Source organism: Dunckerocampus dactyliophorus, chromosome 3, assembly GCF_027744805.1.
Source record: "Dunckerocampus dactyliophorus isolate RoL2022-P2 chromosome 3, RoL_Ddac_1.1, whole genome shotgun sequence".
NCBI classification, from domain to species: domain Eukaryota; kingdom Metazoa; phylum Chordata; class Actinopteri; order Syngnathiformes; family Syngnathidae; genus Dunckerocampus; species Dunckerocampus dactyliophorus.
This window is the reverse complement of record NC_072821.1, coordinates 12,389,663-12,412,467: the sequence shown is the minus strand read 5'-3', so window position 1 is coordinate 12,412,467 and position 22,805 is coordinate 12,389,663. Positions and strand designations below refer to the sequence as shown.

At 42.3% G+C, this 22,805-nt stretch overlaps 3 protein-coding genes across 4 annotated transcripts; 2 read left to right on the top strand and 1 right to left on the bottom strand.

Moving 5' to 3' along the window:
* The first annotated feature begins 492 nt into the window (after positions 1-492).
* ccpg1 (cell cycle progression 1) lies at positions 493-16,680 on the top strand. Its single transcript, XM_054770631.1, has 10 exons — positions 493-868; positions 1,351-1,439; positions 3,105-3,222; positions 3,353-3,438; positions 3,511-3,706; positions 4,893-5,210; positions 5,291-5,373; positions 10,642-10,767; positions 12,240-13,468; positions 14,173-16,680. Exons 2-10 carry the CDS (start codon positions 1,380-1,382, stop codon positions 14,357-14,359), a joined length of 2,403 nt encoding a protein of 800 aa, XP_054626606.1. The 5' UTR covers positions 493-868; positions 1,351-1,379; the 3' UTR covers positions 14,360-16,680.
* pigb (phosphatidylinositol glycan anchor biosynthesis, class B) lies at positions 14,696-21,817 on the bottom strand. 2 transcript variants are annotated; one of them, XM_054770632.1, is made up of 12 exons: positions 20,895-21,817; positions 20,666-20,789; positions 20,327-20,443; positions 20,125-20,230; positions 19,782-19,912; positions 19,556-19,696; positions 18,666-18,717; positions 18,297-18,508; positions 16,753-16,817; positions 16,469-16,679; positions 16,232-16,409; positions 14,696-16,155 (listed from the first exon to the last, which is right to left on the bottom strand). In XM_054770632.1, exons 1-12 carry the CDS (start codon positions 21,004-21,006, stop codon positions 16,042-16,044), a joined length of 1,563 nt encoding a protein of 520 aa, XP_054626607.1. In that variant the 5' UTR covers positions 21,007-21,817; the 3' UTR covers positions 14,696-16,041. The 2 variants fall into 2 exon arrangements, with proteins under 2 accessions (XP_054626607.1, XP_054626608.1); XM_054770633.1 differs by lacking the exons at positions 20,327-20,443; positions 20,666-20,789 and having other exon boundaries at positions 20,125-20,229; positions 20,895-21,816.
* LOC129178414 (protein PIGBOS1) lies at positions 21,394-22,277 on the top strand. Its single transcript, XM_054770642.1, has 2 exons — positions 21,394-21,688; positions 22,024-22,277. Exon 2 carries the CDS (start codon positions 22,070-22,072, stop codon positions 22,247-22,249), a length of 180 nt encoding a protein of 59 aa, XP_054626617.1. The 5' UTR covers positions 21,394-21,688; positions 22,024-22,069; the 3' UTR covers positions 22,250-22,277.
* Positions 22,278-22,805: the final 528 nt, after the last annotated feature.

Here is a 22,805-nt window from a genome sequence, read left to right as displayed (position 1 = left end):
ATTACCCATCTAATGTGTGATTAATAATGAATTATTAACTTTATTTTTTACAATGTGGTCAATACAAATTTGTTGTGGGCCAAAAAATGTCCCTTGAGCCACATTTTGGACACCCCTGCTATCATTCCCTTAATAATGTACAAATAATGTACTTAATAATGCCCCCAACGCTATGTGTACATTTCTACAAGACAGTATACGTCAGAGCGCTAAAAACGTACCTCATGTCAATACATGAAGTAAAACTATGGAACGAAATAAGTAAGGAACTCAAACGATGTCCCATTTAGGAACACTACAAATATATGGGTTAATAACATTATTGCATAGTTTGTGTCCAAAAGCATTATTTCATTTTTAAATAATATAATCATGACACGTGTAACTTTACTCAGTACACCCAATATGGTGTGCGCAACTCGCTTCCGTGACCACCCGTCACGTGACCAAGCTCTCTGGCCAAAACAAAACACCGCACGTGCTCCCGGGTGGAGGCTTTTAATTTTTGGGGTTTGTTGATGGTAAAACACAATGGAAATGCAGTTTTTTTATCAGTCCGTTTTTGGAAATACTGTGTGCTGTTTCGTCACGTTTCCTTGTTTATGTTTTCAAAGTTATTGTCGTTTCTACAGGGTTGGCACCACCCTCGCTCAACTCGTTTTATCACCCAGGAGGCTTATGGGAAATGAAGTTTTGCTAGCTTGGCGTTTTGATTACACTGTTCGAGCTTTTTTCCTGCCATTGAACTACATTTCCCGTACAATACCCGCTTTGTGTTGATGTTAGCGGATAACTTGGGCCCGGGCATACTGCAACAACTATCCGCCAGCCTGTAAACAGCTGCATCATCGTTGGACACAAAACAAAGGTGGTATGATTACTTTTCCCCCCACTTTCCATTAAAGCACCGTGTAACTTTGTAGCTTACGCGAATAAACGTTGTCTGTATATATTTGCGAGGGTACGCAGTAATGTGTCGTTAGAACCAGGTAATCAAGGTAAAATCAGCGTGACAATACTCGAACCAAACGTCAACTGTTCTGTTGTATCCTATTTCATTCAAATGTAATGGTAGTATGTGTGTAAGCTTAAACTTCATGAACTGGAATGACATTAACAACTGACTTGGTCGATCGCGTATGGGGGGCACTGTGACAGGTCATGGTGCCTTATGACATAAAATACAAAGATTTACACTTTTAGAGGTAATCTCCAGTGTGATGATACATTTATGTCATAAGAATCAAGGCCATTTGCAATACTCGAACCAATCTATTTGTATGTTGTTGAAACTGTAAGTGTGTAACAACAATTGTAATGTTTCTTTGTAATGAAACTCTTCTCCTGTAGATTCTGCAGTGTTGCAGACAACTGACATAATGTCAGATACGGCAAGTGATACCGAGTCATCCTGTGGTTGGAGCATCATTAGTATTGAGGTAATAGAAATCATTATACTCCACAAAGCAGCCAAAGTACTAAAATAAAGAACACACAAAAGCTGTGGCAGCTGTAAAAATACATTCTTATTCCTGATGCACTCGGACACACTAAAATACATTTTTTATCTGCATACAGGTGTGAAAAAGTGAAGTGTATAAAAATTGATATACGTCTAAGGAATACAGGAAAACCTGGTATTTGTAGGAGGGGTTAGTTTCCATTACCAACAATATCCATCCATCCATTTTCTATGCTGCTGCTTCTCATTAGGGTCGCGGGGGCATGCTGGAGCCTATCCCAGGCGGGTACACCCTGGACTAGTCGCCAGCCAATCACAGGGCACGTATAGACAAACAACCATTCATACCTATGGACAATTTAGAGTCGCCAATTAACCTAACATGCATGGTTTTGGAATGTGGGAGGACACCGGAGTACCCGGAGAAAAGCATACCCCCACGACCCTAGTGAGGACGAGCGGCATAGAAAATGATGGACGAATGGATATTTGATTATAGCGCTGGATTCTGCAAAACAGAGGAAAGAGCCCAGAATGAAAGTACAGAGTATATATAGCAGTTGCCACACCCCTCGAGAAAGTGAAACGTATGCTTGTGTGCCTGGACAGTGAAGGTTTACGTGAAAGTGAGTGTTAAGCTGGTGTGAGTGAGAACAATGAATCTGTTGTGTCTCTCCTCGTAGTTTTCCTGCAATCATATGTAAGTGTTGCGCAACGCTGATTGTGTTATGTGAGTGTGTGTGCCCTGAAGGTCCCTGTAAGAAGTTATTAGATTGAAATAATACACTACGCTATTAGAGTGTATAATATCGAGCAGAAGGTTTGAAGGTGTATAGTATACCTTGAGCTACCTGACTTGCTGTTTTCACCATCTGACTTTTGCTTGTTAGATTTGTCACTTTTACATAGAATTAAATGTTTTACGATAAAATAAATGTTCATGGTTTTATAGACGTTGTCCCATATGACATGAAAAGTGTACAAACATGAATTACAGTACTTCAAAGAAGCTCTTATTTATTAAAAAAAAAAAAAGTTTGAACAAAAAAGTGTCTAAAGGTTTTCAGCATTAGTATATCTTAGGAGCAATTGAATATGGACCCGAATGAGAGGGCCATCTTAAGACAAACGAGTCCAGTTGCTCTTATTTAACTCTTCAGATAAACAAATAGTGCAAATCAAAAAGATTAAAATATACAAATTAAACTTTTCTTCAGATTAGATCAGCTGACCAACACAAAACAACAAGTTTGGGGATAAAATCTTAGTAAAGCTTTTCAATCATAAACTCAGAACCGAGAGGCTTAACGCTGAATTTTTTCAATGTGGTCGCATGACAGCTGCCGCACACAACTCATTGAGGCTTCTGTTCTGTGTATCTGTGCAGTGTTGATGGCTCATCGGTTTCAAATAAAGAGCATTTCTTTAAAGCAAGCTGAAGATGCCTCTGACCATATCTTGTGCTACTAAAGCTAACCACGTTTTATTAACAAGCTGGTTGGTTGTTGGTCTTCTTTCAAATAGATTGAGATCGATAATATTCACATGTTTATTGGAAAATCTAGAAGATCTGTTGAGAAATGACATGTCAAAACTAGCACCATCCATTGAATTATTGTTTAATGTATTGTTGTGGTTACAGGGTTCTGATATAGAGACTTTAGTGTCAGAGGCCACTGGACAACATGGAGCTGATCCCTTAGAGCGCCCCCCTGTGGTGGATGCAGAACTGCAGGACACTCTCACGTCAGCTTCTGCTCGTACGAATCTTACTTGAATAACCCTTTAGCCATTGAAAAATGTATTTGTTTCATGATTTTAAATGACTGAATAGGCTTTTCTGTAAAAATGGTTAGCAAATGAAGTGAGAACTGGTATTTATCTTTGCAGCCGGATACAATGAAGACAAACTTGATGGCTCACTTGAAGACACTGTAGGAGAACAAACCATGGATGATACACTGCACACCTCAGAGGTGAGCGCACCATTGTAAAACCTAGCTGGTGGCCACTTTGTGTACAAATGGTCTTGAACTTTCCACATACAGGCTGTAGCTGATGCCGCACTGGAGGAATGTGTCACCGTGTTGTCCTCCAGTGAGCAATCCGACATTGTGACTCTGAACGAGCTAAGGGAGGATGAGTGTGGCGGTGTGGAGGAGGCGCCGGTGGTGACTGCCAATGAGGGATTTAATCTGGGGACGTCGTGCAGCAGCCAGTATGCCTTCACAACTGGGGAGCCTGGTAGGACCTCACAGTTTCACACTATGTCTGCCATTATGCTGTTGTTTTAGTTGCAGTCTAACTGACCACATTTTGACACAATGTGACAGAGAATCATATTTTCCTTGTTGTGTGTCGCCAAAGAAGGTGTGAGTTCGAGTCACTGGAGACTTACGCGGAGTCTCATGAACTTAGGCTGCCAACTGCGAAGTCAGCTCACTAGAGGTCACACTTTTACAGGTGGCCTGGTTTGAAGTGTGACATGCAAAGCTTGTTCACAAACTAATCAATAATCAAGAAGACAACACTTATGCATGTTCAGTTGCTCCTCCAAAGGCGTAGTCAGGCCACATGAGAAAAAAGAAAAAAGGCTGTCATGGTACGAGAATGTCAAGTGAAACATAAAAGCGTTTTTTCCTTAGAAAAAAAGTCTGAAAAGGGCAGGTCTGCTAATATTTAGTGTCGAGAGATTTATACAAAACAGGTGGCACCAAATGACTTCTCCCCAAGGAAGTCAGAGCTTTTCTTCCTGTCACTCACACAGTGACTGACACCAGTGATCTCAGATGCAACTTTATTCTTGTAATGTTGTAACTTTTGTCTTGTAAAAATGTGACTTTATTTTAGTAACATTATCATGTTTTACCATGACTTCCCTCTCATACAGATACACAGTACATAACCAAAGTTTACTAGTTTTGTCTTTTCAGTGTGGCCCTCATACTCCTTTGTAGAAAGTAGTTGATGTGTAGTTCTTCACCATTTTGGTGTTATTTGTGTGGCTCTTTTCTTCGTGTAGCTGATAATCTTTTTTGTAATAAAAGAAATTAATAACAAATGCGCATGGAATTTTACTAAGCTTTTAAAATATTTTGCACATACGAAAGCTGTTACTTGAGTTATAAAAATAAGTCTTAAATAAGTCTTTTTTTAAATGTCTGCAGTATAAAATGTAAAATACTGAAATTACATTTCACTAAGTCAGAAGGCATGCATCTCTAATTTATGAAAAGCTGTTTGTTGAAATCAAACACTAATCAAGAAATGACTGCTGGATGATGGTAGAGATTACATTTTTCCTCACTTTATATGTTGGCCTAAATTATACGGATAGAACTATTTTGGTAACGTGCATGCATGCTTTCAGCCGTTATACCCATATCGACCTCATATCTACCACTTTAACTTTACATACTCCCCTGTGAAGTTTTTCCGACGAAGCCGTTGCCTGCAGCCACAGTCTCCAGCAGCAGCGAGGACGAAGCGGTACCAAGTATGGTGGTGCGAAGGCGAAGATTGAGGAAGAATACGACAACCATGACAGAGTCCTGTGAGGAAGAGGAGACGACAGTGGAGTCAGGTCCTAGCGAGGAGGAAGAGGAGGAGATCAAGGAAGAGAAGCAGGAGGCGGAGCAAAGTCAAAGCCGACCTGCGGCACTGCGAATCCAGGGCAGCGGAACCCTCAACATGTGCGTCCTGCTCGCCCTCATTGTAGCCGTCAGCATGGGCTTTGGGCACTTTTATGGTACCATTGAATTATTTAACTTGCGACCATTGTTCAGGTTTTTATGTGTCCCTGCTACCATCATATTGTCTCGTTCACAGGCACCATGCAAGTACAAGAAAGACTAAAGACAGCAGACAGAGTAAACGAGATGGAAAGTGTGAGGGATCTGCTTCAGTATCACGTAAGTCAACATCAAATTTCGGCCCACCCATCCCACAACAAAGTCAACATAGGGCGCTATAATTGCAAATCATTTCTATCCTATATTTGCAACCTTTCAGACTTATGTATACAGGTGGTCCTCAGTATTATGACATTTCGTGGTTATGAACACACTCCCATAAATTAACTAAAAACATCATTTTGGTCCAAAAGATGAGACTAGTTGCAGTTGCAGCATGCGGTGGCAGCGGAAGAACACACTATTTGCTCAATATTGGCCTCATTGTTTCAGTCACGAGACTATCGCAACTATCATTAAGGATGAACATTGTATTGTAAGGCTGTATTGAACTTGTTCGTAAACCGAGGACCAACTTTATGTTTAAAATGTTGTACTCTTGTTCTGCTTAATGTGGATCTGCCATATGATGTGGTTGGTGTGTTTTTAAGTTATCTCTGGTCTAATTTTTACCTCACTCCTAAATTGAATGACTGGTTGGGTACGAGGACGTCTTTTGAATTTCTTGCGTCACAACAAGGAAGTCCATGTATAGCAACTTGCTGCTTCTCTAGTGGTAATCGGTGACCTCCGCTCAGTATCATTTGTCGATTTTTTTTAAAAAGTGGCAGCCCGAATGTAAGAATTCAGATGTAAGTGTTGCATATCTAAACCAGAGTAAATGCAGCAATGGAAAGATCTTTTGTTTTTAGGGAGTGTTAGAGCCAAAACTGTATTCTATTTGTGTCTGTATTCATTGAGTTTCACTACTTGTTTGGTCGCTAGAGGGTGCTGTTTGGGGGGATATTTAGGTGGTGGTCTTTCCACCACCTACTGGAAGGAAGCAACAGTGTTTGACCATTGGCGGGAGGTGTACAATGTGAATGATATGGACCTTGATATTTTGAGCACTGACTTTTACTCTATGGAATTTTAAAGGAACTTCAATAAAGCTGTAAGTGCATTTTTTTATACCTCAATTACAAGTCTGGAGAATTTCGATTTACACCTCACTTGTAAGCAACGCGTCGGACAGATCTTCTGGTAGCAAGTAGTGAGCATCGACATTAAACGGTCTACTAGCAAAGAGGCCTCACCTATTCTCACGTCCTCTACAGAAACCTTTCAACTGGACGTCACTGGGAAAAAATTGAATTTACTTTTAACCACAATGGGTCAGCAGAAGGTAATTTGTGCTCAAGCACTTAATGGTCTGGAAGTGGCAGGTGTGAATGGGGACCTTTTCTATGAACTTCCTGAGGTTCTCACACAAAAGGAGATGCCGGTGAACAAGAATACCACTCAACAACTCAAGAGGACTCAAGAGTGGCCTTGTCTTGCTTCCAACTGTAAATGCCAATGTCGACTTGTTGATCGGAACCAATGCACCTACATTGGTTGAACCATGGAATGTAATAAACAGTCGTGGGAATGGTCCATTTGTAATAAAGACTGTGTTGGGATGGGTGGTGAATGGTCCTCTGCAGGACTCTGAAAGGATAGTATCCAAGACAGGACTTCATATGACCACTGTAAACAGGATCTCGGTCAGTACTCTGGAAGAAATGTTTAACCGTCAATACAAGTATGATTTTATGGCCGAGAAATGGAACAGAGGGCGATGTCAAGGGAAGTCCTCAAGTTTTTAGATATTATGGAGAAGTCCGTTGTTTTACAAGATGGCCATTACAGATTGAAATTGCCACTGAAACATGAGCAAATCTGTCTTCCAAAGAACCTCACCATGGTTAAGCAAAGACAACTTAGTTTGAAGCAAAGGTTCAGGAAAGATGAGCAGTTCCATAAAGAATACATCAAATTCTTTAGAGACGTATTTGACAAGGGCCACGCCGAAAAGGTCCCGCTTGGTCAGTTGCAACGGGAGGATGGAAGGTTGTGGTATATACCTCATCATGGTGTTTACCATCCCAAAAAGGGCAAGCTGCGCGTGTGCTTTGACTGCGGAGCAGAATTTATAGGAACAACATTGACCACCATGTTTTGGACCTAACCTGACTAGCTCACTTCTGGGAGTTGTTACCAGATTTCGTCAAGAACCAGTTGCTATCATGGGAGATATACAGTACCTGTATAACCTGTTTTATCAGTTTGGAGTTGCTGATAAAGACAAGGATTGCTTGCGCATTTTGTGGTGGCCAGATGGGGATGTCAGCCATGATGTCCAGGAGTACAGGATGACTGTGCATCCTTTTGGTGCTGTGTCATCTCCAAGTTGTGCTAGCTATGGTCTTTTGAAAATGGCAGAAGACAACTCCGCTGAGTTTGCCCCAACAGTGACTGACACAATAAAGAAAAACCTCTATGTCGAGGACCGTCTGAAAAGCATGCTTTCGGAGCAGGAAGCTGTGGATATGGTGAAGGCTCTAACAGTTATTTGCCACAGAGGAGGATTCATGCTGACAAAATGGATCAGCAACAGCAAAAAGTGTTGCAGACGGTGACCACGGAGCATCGTGCTAAAAGATGGGAAAATTTGGACTTGGACCGTGATCAGCTTCTGTTAGAAAGAGTGCTTGGACTAGAGTGGTGTGTGGAGACAGACTCCTTTAAGTTTCGGATGGCAGTAAAAGAACAACCATACACAAGGAGAAGAGTGTTGTTCATCATCAGTTCCATTTATGACCTCCTAGGACTTTTGGCACCAGTCATCCTGCCAGTTAAGATGCTACTGCAAGAGCTCTGTAGGAGAACCTGCGGCTGGGATGACGTTGTGCTAGTGGACATAAAAAAATGTTGGAAAAATTGGCTGATGGATTTGGAGAAACTGTCCGCATTTGAGATTAAAAGATGCATTTAAGCCGCAGAATTTTGGACTACTAACCTCTGCTCAACTACATCATTTTTACCAGTGAAAATGGATTTGGTGTGTTAACCTGTATCACAATGGAAAACCAGAGAAATCACATTTATGTTTCGTTTCTTCTTGGAAAGGCAAGAGTTACACAGTTGGCGAGTGTTACCATTCCTCGGTTAGAGTTAACTGCTACAGTTCTGGTTGCCAGGATGGATCCGATGTTGAGGTCAGAGTTGCAGTTGCAGTTGAGTCCATCAGTGTTTTGGACAGACAGCACTTCTGTCCTGAAGTATGTATGCAATGAGGACAAGCGTTACCATACCTTTTGTGGCCAATCGAAGTTTGACCATTAGCGAAACATCTGGAGTGTTCCAGTGGCGTTACGTGAAAACCAAAGAGAGTCCAGCCGATGTGGCACCTGCTGAACGACCTGCTGCAGAACACCAGATGGATTGAAGGTCCCAAGTTTCTATCAAAACCTGAAAGGGAATGGCCTGTGTCAGTCGTGGACAATGCCATAGATGTGGACGACCCGGAAGTCAAACGAGAGGCAGTCGTCAATGCCGCCGTAAAGAAATCCTGCTCTCCGACCGATCATTTGATCACCCACTTTTCTGACTGGCATTCACAAAAGGTTTCCGTGGCCTGGTTGTTGCGTGTCCGTTGAGTTGAACCAGAAGAAGAGAGATGTTCCTAAAGAAGAACTAAAGGGTGGAGGGGGAGAGTTCAGAACCAGTTTGAAGTCAATCCAAGGGAGTGAGCAGTACTTGTCTCTGCAGGAACTGAGAGAGGCGAAGCTTGCCATTGTTCGGTACCTCCGGAATCAAAGCTTTCAAGAGGAAGTCGGAGAGTTGATGTCTGGAAAGGCTGTCACACGGAGGAGTGAAATCTATAAACTGGACCCCTACCTGGATGAAGGACTGTGGAGAGTTGGCAGAAGACTGAGTAAAGTGTCCAGGCCTGAAGAGTCGAGGTATCCCGTCATTTTGTCCAAAGATCTACACATTTCGTCACTCACCCTAGAACATATTCACAAACACGTGGATCATGGAGGCAGAAAACATGCACTGTCTATTTTGAGGATTAGATTCTGGATTACAAAGGCAAGCTCGGCAGTAAGAAAAATCATATCCAAATGCAGTTCATGCAGACGTCTTAATGTCTGCATGAACTGCTAATGTCTGACCTTCCCCCTGAAAGAGTTTTGCCAGACTCCTTTCACGAATGTTGGAGTGGATTACTTCGGTCCTATCGAAGTTAGAAGAGGCTGTGTCCTTTTGTAAGAGATATGGGGTGATTTTCACCTGTATGGCTAGCAGAGCTGTCCATCTTGAAGTGGCCTCATCTCTGGACACAAATGCCTATATCAACGCCATCCGAAGACAGTCGACGAGGCCAAGTGGCTAACAGGTACTCAGATAATGGAACAAATTTTGTGGGATCTGAAAGAGAGTTAAGGGAGGCCGTATCTGCATAGGGTCCTGACTAAAAGGGGAATACATTGGAGTTTCACTCCACCGGCTGCTTCTCATTATGGTGGACTATGGGAATGTATGATTTGTATGGTCAGACGAGTTCTTGGTTCAGTCCTACAGACAAACATTAAATGATGATGGACTACACACTGTGGTGTGCGAAGTGGAAGCACCCATAAGCAACGCGTCGGACAGATCTTCTGGTAGAAAGTAGTGTCCGCATTATGGCTATACACAGGGCACTACAGGAAGCTAAAGACCCACCTCACCATCTTTGCTCCTCTGCTCTGGCCACTTCACGGACAGCTGTTTGTGAACAAAGCACAGTTTGATGCAAGAGTCTCCAATATTCATCCAATTATATCCCATAAAAACTCTGTTACGGATTGTGAATGGAAGCTAGCGGGGTTAGCTTAGTTTAGCAGAGCATGCTAATGCATCTATGTTTGCGTGTGTGCGTGCAACTCAAGCTGGATGAGTTTTATTGAGAGTTTTTTTGAGACTATTTTCACCATGTTGTTTTATCGCTTTAATGTGAGGACCATTTTACAATGCCCACAGACGATGTGCAGGTTCTGAGTTAAAAAAGACAAGAGGCACGTTTATTCTTGCACACAGCTCGTGTCAACCTTCAGTTACCATTCTCAACACACACAACACACCTTCCGGCCTTCAAAATAAGAGCACTCTTTGTCACATTTGTGTAATTTTGTAAACAAAATAAGGGTCTCATAAAGCTCTCCTTTTTTCCTCTACTGGTCAACATTCAAACTGGACGCCAACCTGTCTATAGAGGCCACCTGTCTATAGCGGCCACTTTTGCAGACTCCCTCTAGTGGCCGCTATAGACAAGTTTGACTGTATCTAAAAATAAACCCAAGAATTTTCATTCCGCTGGCATTCTGGCTCATCTTGCCTCTAGTGTGATGAAAGTATTAACCGTTTAACTTGCTCTGATGAAGTCTTTTTTTCTGAAATTGTGTTGCTTTTCACCTGTAGGTTAAGGGCAAAAACCGTGGCCTGGATGACTTGGATGATCACAAGGTGATTTCATTGCTGGCAGACGTCATCAAAAAGATAAGCAAAGAGAACAAGGAGCTCAGCATCCAGCAGGGACATGTTGAGGTAACGTCTGCTTTCTTCACCTCAATATATTGCAATATGATAAAAACAACTGCAGAGTACCAGACATGTATGACAGATAGTATGTTTTTTTAGAGAAGAGGCCTTTATTTGTATGAATGCATTTTCAACTGGTCTCATTCTAGGACCCACATTTTCCACGGCCATTTATGCAAGTCAAACCAGGTTTAGGGCTACATAAACATTTAAACTATCTATAGACTCTCTTCTTTCATCATAGAAAGATAGAGATAGGTAGAACATAGGGTAGTTTGAGCAAAACCAACTGATTTTGACTAAAAATCTGCAAATTCAAGCAGAGTAATGGTGGGGTCTGCTGGGTGTTAGGATTAATTCCTGCTGCTGACCGATCCAGATGGCAGCCACTCATCAGAAGAATCAGGGTTGGGTTCTGAGTCACCCGACTGTCAACTGCTTCTGGTGTCAGGCTCTGGTGTTGCGTCACATGGCTCAGCAACGCTAACCACTAGCTTGTAGCTTCGGCTGCCACAGTCAACTGCATTTGTGTCTACATCACCCGTGTCACCTCTATCTTTCGCGATCGCGTCACTACTAAAGGCACACCCACCACTGGACAAGCTCTGTGACAGTGTTAGCTGCCTGTATTTTTTGTCTCTGCTCGATTTCTGCATGTGTTTCGCCTTTTTCCTCCCTCAACCCACAATCCGTTTTCTTAATAGACAATCTGTCGCTGCCGGTCTGATCTGAAACATTAAGTGTGACAAACATGTAGAAAAATGACACACACCACTAAATTACATGTTCAGAATGTATTTCAAGAAACTGAAGAGGAAGAGCAGGATAGGTAAATGTACATAAAAAATAATAAAATCTAAAATATTTGTATATATCAAGGAAGATGGGGGTATACTGTGAAAGTGGCTCAACAAAACCAGGCTTTGTGCTCATGATGCCGCTCAGTAAAACCTAAATTCCCCAAACAGAATTAAACAAGACCAAAATGATCAAATTTGTTTTTATTTATCGTTCGATTAATCCATTTATCGATTATCGTGACAGGTGTACACGGCTGGTTATACAGTAGCCTACCAGAAAGGTCATTCATTGCTGTCCTTGTCGCTCTCCTGGGAACTAAAACCGCTAAAGTCGTCCTCTTCAAGTGCTGAAGCGAACAGCCAGACAGTTCCCTCGCCACACACGCTGCCAGTCTTTCTCTCCCCCTTTTGTTGTCGCTCCCAGTGCCGTCCACCCAAAAAGCTCACTATTGTAAGCTACTTTTTCACTCTGTAATCATAAAATGAACTGCAAAAACTTCCTCAGCTTTAACTGAGCTCTTTTTCGTAACGGAATCAAATACATACTGAAATCAAATACATTTTGAATGATATTCAAATTTACTAATTTAGTACCCATACTGGTATCAGTCACAGTGAAGGTGAAAGTATTTATTTATGTTAATGACATTGCACTATTTGTTTGTCCTTCACAATCAGGCCCAGCGAGATGGCCTAGCATTGTCACTGAGACAGAAAGAGGAGAAGAGCAACATTTTGACAGCCACAAACCAGCATCTAAAGAGCTCCCTGCAGCGGGAAGAAAAGACCCTATCCACACTGCAGGAGGAGCTGAGCATCCTGCGCTCCACAGTCCGAGATCTGAAGGCGAAGGACGCCGGCGCTGACTCACTACTGTCCGAAAATCAGAGGCTGAAGGACGAGCTGGAGGGGGAGAAGGAGCTGGTTCGAAACTTTCAGAGCAAGAGGGCTGACATTATGGCGGAGGTGCTGGCACTGAGGAAGAAGCTGGACAAGGAGAGGAAGGTTACAGATGAGCTGAGGAGGGAAATGAGTCAGCTGAGGAGCAGCAGTGAATCTGGAAGAGAAGCAGACACCAAGGCCAAGGAGCTCCAGTCCCGCCTGAAGGAAGTGGAAAAAAGGCTGGGCTTTGAGCAGCAGCGCTCTGACCTGTGGGAGAGGCTATACCTGGAAACGAAGGAAGACCAGGCCAAAGGAGACACAGAACCCAAAGTGAGGAAGCGAAAAGAGGGTATGTCAGGGAAAGTGAAAGAGACCTTTGATGCAGTCAAGAACTCCACCAAGGCGTTTGTCCATCATCACAATGAGCAGATTAAGAAAGCCAAGGAAGCTGTAAAGGAAAACCTGCGCAAATTCTCTGATTCTGTGAAATCGACTTTCCGTCACTTCAAGGATTCAGCCTCGACCTTCATCAACAAGGCCAGAGGATTCTATGAAGAGAAATGCAGCAAGAAAAGAAAGTGTCATCACAAACACGACCACGGCAACCACAACACACGAAAACAAGGTGACAGAGTTCATAAAGAGCGAGGTGGCCAGAGCGCCAACCTGAAAGGATGCCGAGGAGTGTTTGACTGCGCCTACCAGGAGTCTATGAGCCTCTTCAACACAGCCATGGAGCCCATACGAGCAGACGAGTTCCACCAGCTGCTGCGGAGCTATTTGCAGCAAGAAGTGGACCACTTCCACCACTGGAAGGAGCTGGAGAGCTTCATTAACGACTTCTTTCACAACGGGTACTTCATCCACGACCGCATGCGCTTCACTGACTTTGTCAGCGGTGTGGAGGACTACCTAGTGGACATGCATGAATACCACGGGCTTGACAACGACGCCTTTGGAAACCTCGATGACTTCATCTACAGGCACTTCTTTGGAGAGGCTTACACAAAGAGCTACGGGCCCAGGTGAGCAGCTTAACTTTTTAACAGAGACATATTATGGCATTTTTTATTTTCACATAGTACGTTATCTAGCGTGTCAATATGTCTGTGACTTGCTTTGGTCAAAATACATCAAGGATCAAGAATTACAGCACTGTTGAGAGCAGCTAGTTTTGGGGGAATGCGCAATCAGGCATGATGTGTTTTTAAGGGGTGAGTGAATGAGGGAGCGGTACTGAGAGGAATGTAAGAAATAAAAGTTTCACCCAGGAAACCACAGCCCAACATCAGAGGAAAGAAGGGGATTGGCCCTGATGTCAAGACGTTGCAGCCCCAGCACCGCAGCTTTGTTTAGCTCTAGTCTTGATATGATAGTGGTTCCATGTGGTCGCTTACCAGAGAAGAAAACGGCAGATCTTCGCTTGAGGAGAATGGGCGGAGAGCTGAGAGCACTGCCTTATGTAAATTAATCCTTTTCTTATTTCATAATAAGGCTAAAATCTGAACACCTTGCAGAAAGACACATTTTCTGATAGCAGAAAGCCACATTTTACATCGGCAGCCCACATAAAAATGACATGGTTATGTCATTTCACACTTGATTGGCCGGTGACTCCAGAGACCCAAATACTGTATGTGTGTACAAGTCATTAAAATGTCAGTTTTCCATAAATACAACATACAGCTAATCCACATGGACTAATTTTTTTTGCTTTCCTATCTCCCAGCGGACCGCTTGAACGGCCAGACTCGTACTCCAGAGAGGAGTCAAGAGCGAATCATCAAGCTCGTAGACAGCAGAAAGAAAGAGCGCGGCCTCACAGTGAGCGCAAGTGGAGCAGGACAGGAAGAAATGGACACATGGCCGATGTCAAAATAGAACTGGGCCCCATGCCGTTTGATCCCAAATACTAAAAACTATATAATTCTTAAGTCCTTTTCTGGTTTGTCAGTTTGCACAATGTTGATATGTTTTGATGCTACTGAATGTTCACCAGCTGGTGTTGATTTGGGGAAGGAATTCTATTTTTGGTACGGGATTAATCGCTATTTAAAAAAAACAAAAAACAAAACTCTCTTTAAAGGCATTGAACTACAAAACAGTCCTGCAAAGGTGGGGAAGGAAAATTGACTGGACGTTTAAACAGCGTGCTGACAAAATTCAGTGATTTAACCTTCGATCTCCAACTACCTCAAGCGTTTATCATTCAAAATCAACAGGGTTCATGGAGAAATGAATTACAATTCAAATTGCACGTTAATTCGAAGAGATTCTGTCTCTGAGCTGCTTAATAATGCATTACATATAGCAATCCCCATACACAAAGGGTGTCCAAACTTTTTCCACCGAGAGCCATATACAAAAAATTTGAATGATGCAGGGACCACATTGCATTAAAGACGGTAATACCAACATCCACGTTTTACCTTTGTGTTATGGATGACAATCAATTAGTGTAATATGTAATATATCTAAATAACACTCTTCCAGTTCCACCGGGAGGACACCAAGGCATTCCCAGGCCAGCTGTGAGACATAATCCCTCCAGCGTGTCCTAGGTCTGCCCTGGGGCCTTCTCCCGGCTGGGCATGCCTGGAACACCTCACCAGGGAGGCACCCGGGATCCATCAGGACTACAGTACATGCCTGAGCCACCTCAACTGGCTCCTCTCCATATGAAGGAGCAGCGGCTCTACTCTGAGCCCCTCCCGGGTGACAGCGCTCCTCACCCTATCCAGTCACCCTGGAGGAAAATTGATAACCCAAAACTCATGACCATAGGTGAGGGTGGGAACGTAGATTGACCGGTAAATTGAGAACTTTGGTCCAGTACACCGACCGCATTAGTGCAGACACTGCGCCAATCCGCCTGTCGACCTCACGCTCCAACCTTCTCTCACTCATGAACAAGACCCCGAGATACGTGAACTCTTACACCTGGGGCAAGACCTGGGCATGCCGTGGCATCATTATTCCATTATTCTGTCAGCTTTCCTTCCTACCCAAGACTATTTCAAAAAATACTTCAGCCATTAGGTTAGTTATGAGACACGTGTTAATTTTAAATGACGAAGCCAATAATTACAATGCCGTTAAACACCCCTAACAATTGTTATAGTTTGAATGAGTTGGAAATTCTTTAAAAAAGACGTGACAAGTAACATGTTAATTTGAACCCTGAACCTTAGTTTCAACCAATAAATGGTAAATGATGTTTCTCTGAAAATACAGAATGGTGACAGCCCAAGCTGGTGTAGAAAGTCAAAAACAAAACAGGGAGGAGTTACTGTATGTGTTTTATCGATTTGTCAGCTTCAAGTATGAGCTTGTTTGACATGCTGTTATAACATTCCACCTCTTGTTTTTGCTTCATCTCAACTGGAATGTGTTGGTTCTTTAATAAGCATATAGGGAGGTAAATAAAATAAAAAAAAAATTCACACCAAACTTTTAGTGCATCATTAGCCGTTTGATGTTTGGTTTTCCCATAGGACAGAATGAAACTGTATCAGAAGCATGGCATTTAAGGTTTATCTCAGCAGCTAATGCACAGTATCGGACATAGTGGCTAAAAGATGCATTGTTCCAGTGGTTGTCAGTGCCTTTCATAAATAAAAATGCTTCTTCCAACTCTTCCTGATGGAAAGTGAGTGTGAAACATCTCTGTTGTCTTTGTGAAGTTGTCCTCTTGCAAAAACGGTGAGATTTCCTACAACATAAAACACATCAACATGAAGTAAGGTGTCAACTTTTCAACCCACACTCAGATTTGTTAGCACGTTTACCTTCTCTAAAACGTCAAACAGAACCAAGTGAGTAGGATGTGAGAGCTTTTGTGGAAATGAAGCTCTGAGCCAGTGAAGAGGGTCATTGTAGAATCTATCAGCTTTGTCCACGTAAGCCCCCTCGCCAAGATTAGGCTGACACTCCAGGAAACTCATCCTTAGTGGGCAGTGAATGTGACTGCATAAAGAGAACCATTAGCTGTTTGTTAGAGACCTCTATATCCCATCATGCAGTACCTGTAGAAAGGGGTCGAGTGGCAGGGCATGAGGAAGAGAATATCAGGCTGTGGCTGTTCTGAGACGTGGCAAAGTGTCTGGAGGTGATGCATGACGTCCAGAGCACCGCGCTGGTGAATGAGGCCCGTGTAGAGAGCTATGAGCAGGTTGGTCACTAGCAAAACAGATGCAGCTGCTGGGCGCCACGCTCTCATATGAGCCATTGATAACCCTGTGGTCACCCCACTGACATGTTAAATGGTTAAACACACGTTGGCTGTTGCCATGTTTTAATAGGGACTTACCACAAAAGATCATACAGAGTGGAAGCACAGGGTAGATGAATCTGAACTCCTTGTGAGGAAGCAAACTGAAAAGAATAACATACGGTCAGGTAACTAGAAAGTGTAAAGGACAGCATTTTCCCTCTGTTGCTCTTCTGTATGAATGGCAAAGAAAGGGTATATAAGGATATAAACCCCTAATACCGTATACTCCTCTTGCTCAGTTGTGCTGAAAGCAAATGAATATTTCACAGGTCACAGTTCCAGAAATATCCTGCAGAATCTTTGGTTACGGCTCGGATGCGGCTACTGCACAGGATCTACCATAGATCCAGAGGCTATAAGTACACACTGTCAAAATCCTTATTGTTGACAAACAAGATATTTTTTCTTAATATATTAACAGTTGGGCCGTGCGATGGACGAGTGGTTAGCATGTTCACAGTCAGGAGATCAAGGATTCACATCTTCATCTGGGCATCTCTGTGGGGTAGTAAGTTCTCCCTGTGCATGTGTGGGTTTTCTCCAAGTACTTTTAGGTATGTTAAGCTATGCTATGTTTAATTGGAGACTCTGCACTGTCCATAGGTGTGAATGAGTGTGAATGGTTGTTTTTCCTAATGTGCTGTGACTGGCTGGCGACCAGTCCAGTGTGTACCCTACCTCTCCCCCAAAGAGCTGGGAAAGGCTCCAACTCAACTGTAATCTGTTGTCATGTTGCGTTTTTTATATTTTTCATGTTTGTTGTGTAATGGCTACTAGGGATGAGCAAGTACACCACTATCTGTGTCTGGATCTGTTCACCCATCTAAATCTGTATCCATATCTGTACTCTGAGTGGGTGTGGTTTGGCCAGAAATGGGTTAAATCTGACCTGTAAGACTTTATTATTTATTTTTTAATGATCTGTGTGAAGTTGGTGATTCGTGCAAACATCCAGTGATGGCAAACAGGTAAATAATCTGTCAGCCTTGTTCACTGTAGTTTTCTTACAGCTCTGTCTTGACAAATGCACCGCATACGTAATGAAACAAGTTTACCAAGTAACTTTAGATACGAGCTGAGCTGCCGAAAACACGACACAAGCCGTTTTAAACTGTCTTGTCAAATGCACCGCGTACTCCCCTCTCTGGCTGTAGGGAGTCTGACTAGGGAGCGGCGGTCGCTGTGTGTGACTGGCCAATCACAGAGTGTGAAGAGCGAATATACAAGTAGTTACCCAGTGAAGATTTTCCTTCATCACGATTACGGATAATGACGAGCTGTACTCATTTCATGCTCGTACTCTGCAAAAATGCATTATCCGTAACGGATACTCGTCTAAAACGAGTATCTGGCTCATCCCCAATGGCTATGCAGTAATGGTGATAAAAAGGTGGATAAGTCGGATAAGTCCGCACTGAAGGCCCAAGTACCAAATGCACCGCCTGTCACTGAATACAGTATATCTGAAATTTTAGTACATATTACCTAAGATAAGCAAATTGTTCTGACAGAAAGTGCCTGGTAAGAAAAAATCTCCAATCTCTTGATTTCAGTTTTTGCAGTGCACATTGATGCTTTACCTGTACACACCGATGGTCCAGGCGATTGCCACCAGCAGGATTCTGTATCTTCTGAAAGCCAGGGAGCATCCGTGAAGAAACAACGGGAGATGGGGGCCGATTATGACCACAAACCCCTGTGTGAAATACCAGTGCCAGGGGTGGGAGCCGTAGAAGTCTGCTATTCCGTGGAAGACGTTAAACTTCAGGAAGTTGAACTGCACAAAGGTCCACTACAAGACACACCAACAAAATAAATATTCAGCCTTTACATAGTGTTAAAGTAACAATGCCAATTAAAACAGAGCACTATTATCTGACTTTTTGATACATCTCTTATACTGAATCTCTACAGTATAAGTTATGCATCTACATCAAAAGACGTTTCACCTTTTCATAGAAGATGCAGTCAATTGTGCTTGAAATCACAACAGCTGAAGCCCTGGAGAGATGGAAAGAAAACATTACCTCACATGGATGTATTGAGCCGTTTCTGTTCTGCATGTTCGGTTCGGTCCACTTGCGTACCGTTTTGGTTATATTTTATGCTATTTTTCTCATTAAATTGATTGTTAGAGTGATCTAAGCGCTCCACTAGACTAGAGTCTTGGGCGAGTTTCCGCACAGACGCCTCTGAGTGTAGGACACTACTGATTGAGGGGGAGGAACGCTAGTAGCTCGCAGGCGTGACAAATGGCATCATGGCAAATGAAAGCAAGAAGCCTGAGCTGGAAGACCCTCCTATCTCACTACGGTCTCCTGTTTGGGAACACTTTGGCTTCCCTGTTAAAATTACAGATGGACAAAGGCAAGTGGATAAATCCAAAGTTGTGTGTCGACGTCTAACATGTTAGTGCACTTAAAGAGGCATCACCCGGCAGTGAATGTTACATCTACAAGAAAGAAAACCAGCTTAGTGCAAACACTGATAACTTCAGCATATAAACAACCTCTAGCAAGCAACTCTGACGGGGCCAAAACAGTAACACATGGTATTGGAGTTTTTATAGCCACAAGATTACGTCCATATTCAGGTGTTGGGAGCGCCGGCTTTAAGTACAGTCATGGAAAAAGTGATCAGAGCACTCTTACAACTAAAGGTACCTTTGTTTGGACAAATATAACAATGACAACAAAAACAGCTCATAAGACTTAAACTGTCTTTTTTTCCCTGCCGTTTTTGTACCAAAAATTCAACAAACTGAACCGAACCGAAATTACATTTCAGTGTACCGTTACACCCCTAATAAATATGAAGCTAAGAGATTAAAAGCACAAACCCAATAGGGATGTAGTAATGAGAAACTAGTCTCAGTTTGTTTTCCTCCTGCCAGAAATGGTAAATCAACAGCGGAAGCCAAATAATCAGGGCTGTCGGGCGAACAATAATCACCAGGGCAACAAGGATCAGATATTTTTTGCTGGGGAGAAAAAAAACACCATAAGCACTGTGTTAGCTAGGAATGAATTACACAGAGAGACAGAGGTGTATCATGTTTAGGAGACCTGCTGTGTGTTTTGGATGCAGGCAGAGGGAAGTAGGATAGGGCCAGGCAAGTGATAGTGGCCTCCATGCTGTTGGTGAGTGTCCTGGTGCAGCAGAACCACGTGAACCACGAGCACAGATGGCAGAAGAACTGAAGAAACAAAATAACACGATCATGGGTCAATATGAGATTCTAACGGTATGAATGTTACGTATTTATTTCATAGTGGCAGGTCACACTATTGACAAATATAAGAGCGGTACGATGCCGGTATACCTTGAAAGCGGCCCATGCCTAAAGACGGTATAAACATGCAACCACGTTTGCACCCACCCATCCATCCATCCATCAGTTGTATTTACCGTCCATTTTGCAACTTGTTCACCCTCCAGTGTTCTTATGAGGAAAAAAAACTTCACGTCTGCAAATGCAGCTAGGAGTGCCTGACTGACTCGAGGCAGCCAAATCTGCAGGGAAAAACAAACCAGGTTGAATAACACACATTTGACTGCAGGTGGTAAAAAAAATGTCTTCAATAGACATTAAACAAAAAAAAAACTTTCCAAGAGATAAACTGAGTCACAGTTTAAGAAGTGTAGTAGTTTGTAAATGAAGGCAAAGAAAAGAGGATAGGTGAAGCCTCGAATGCCTGCTTTCCATTCCCAGGTCAGATGGCCATAAGTCACATTGTTAAGGTAATATCAACTATGTAACAGAATTAGTCTTAAAAAAAAATAATCTGCTGTAAAATAATTGGTGGTATGAGTCATGGTATCATGCATATAGCCAAAAAAAACAATTATATAAAATAATAATCTAGAGAACAAAATAACATTATAATTATTTAAATATATTTTTAAAAAACAACAGAAAAATATATATTAAATAAAGGTCAAAGGATATTTGAAGACCATGTGATGGGCAACCTCCAGAGACTGCCAGTATTCATCTGGAACAAAGCTGGTCTGAACTAAGAAGCAGTTGATCATCCGGAAAGTCACAGAAAATGCTGCAACTCTCAGCACATCTACATGCAGCAAGAAGTACTTCGTTATTAGTGAAACGTAGTAATAAGCAGGTACTCCATCACTGGTGTGCTATACGATGACGTCACAGCCATCAGGAAACCCACCATTTCTATGGGCATCATGATCTTCGATTATGTATAGCAGTGACTTTCTTTTCCTTAGTTTCACATCCTCCTCTTTCCTCCCGAACCTCAAACGTTGTCTAAAAGTCTCCATATGGACTTTGTTTCTTTAGGCAATCGCTACACTCGCTCAGTCAACATTACTCCAAAAATTACACTCCAATAACTCAGGAAAAAACTAGTGTTGCAGATACAAAACTGACACGAAATAGAGGCGACAGCTTTATAACCAACAGCCTACTAAAGCACTAGACTTTTTAATTATATTTTGGAATTCTAACTTATTGTGTCTACTACTTTCACATTTGCGGGGAAAAAAGTAATCTACCTCGCCTTCGCGTTTAGCGTTCTTCTTCTTTTTGTTTACTGGCGGGTTGCAACCATGACGTCAAAGATGCATACCGCCACCTACTGTATCCGGTGCAGCGTTATATTTAGCCTTCAAATTAAACCTTTAAAATATTGTAATTATTCCAACATCAACTAGACAGCGAATTTAAATTCCAATGGAATGCCTTATAGAAGTGAATAGATTAAGTGTTATAGAGTAGATATACGTGCGTCATTTAGTGTTCGAAGTCATCTCAAACCACGTCATGCTTCTCTCCAGCAGATGGAGACGTTAAACTATTGTAGTTTGGCCAACAAAGAAGAAGAAACTCTGCAATATGGCGTTAAGTGACCGTTCTATCGCCTCCTTGTTGAGCATGCTCTAGCGTCGTGTTTTTTTTGTGTCCCGGTGGTCAGTACAATCACACCGTTCAGGTATTACCTCGGTGAGTTCAGAATTACCACATTATTACTAGTAACCTCCTGGTAACATGTCGGTCTCTGAAAGCTGAAAGGCAAGGTCATGTAGCTATTACGCTAACATGCAACGACAACAGTCTGGGGGAATATCCGGCGCTATCTTTCAGTATAAAATGTGTCTATAATATTTCATCTCAAGCAGTTTTAACAGTGCCAGTAGATGTTGAATTATGTATTTATTCTGATGCCATGGACAGGTCAAACAGAATTGCACAGCGTGTTGAGTTGTAGATATTGTTCAAGGAAGGTATGTTACACCCAGCTTGCACTCCAAAGTGTTGTAACGTCGTTGTGCTTTCAGGACCACCTTGTGCCCTCAGCATCGGAACGGTGCATTGCAAGAAGTCATGTTTCGACAGAAAATACCTTTCACACAGGTGGCCTTTGCCGCAGTGCTTGGAGTTGCGGGTGGTTTCTACATCTACAGACCCTACTATGACACTGTGACAACGATATCAACACAGCAGCAGCAAAACCAGGATATGACACAAAAGGAAAATGTACCTAATGGAAAAAAATCATGCTAAGGGACAACAAGAATAAAATATTTATAAGTTGTTGATACTGTGTCATGAAATTAATAATTACCACAACAAAAACAGGCAAATCAATGGTAAATTAACTGCCAAAAGTATGGACCACAAATAGTTGCCAAAAAACAGCCCCATTGCTAGTAGTGTGTATGTGACATGGGCCAGCACTCCTAATTCTGATGGTCTTGGTCAGATTAGATTGACATAGAAGCCTAGAACTGAAATCTGATTGGACAAAAACTTGCAAATACAAATATACTACTGGAAGCAGTGCAGTCAAGAACCAGCCTAAGAAATGAAAATAATTGACTGTTGGAATACATTAATACAATTTAATGGAGCAAATACTAGAATTAAAGTTTTTATGTATGTCAGTGCTTCTGATATTGTTTAGGCCAGCAGAGAAGGCCTTGTTGATAATAGAGAACCAGCATTATAAGAACTGTGTATTGTGGCAAAAACACCTTTATTCAGTTGGGACTAGCTTTACCCACAAAAACATCAAAACATTTTGAAAATAAACATAAAAAAATCATTATACACTCCACAG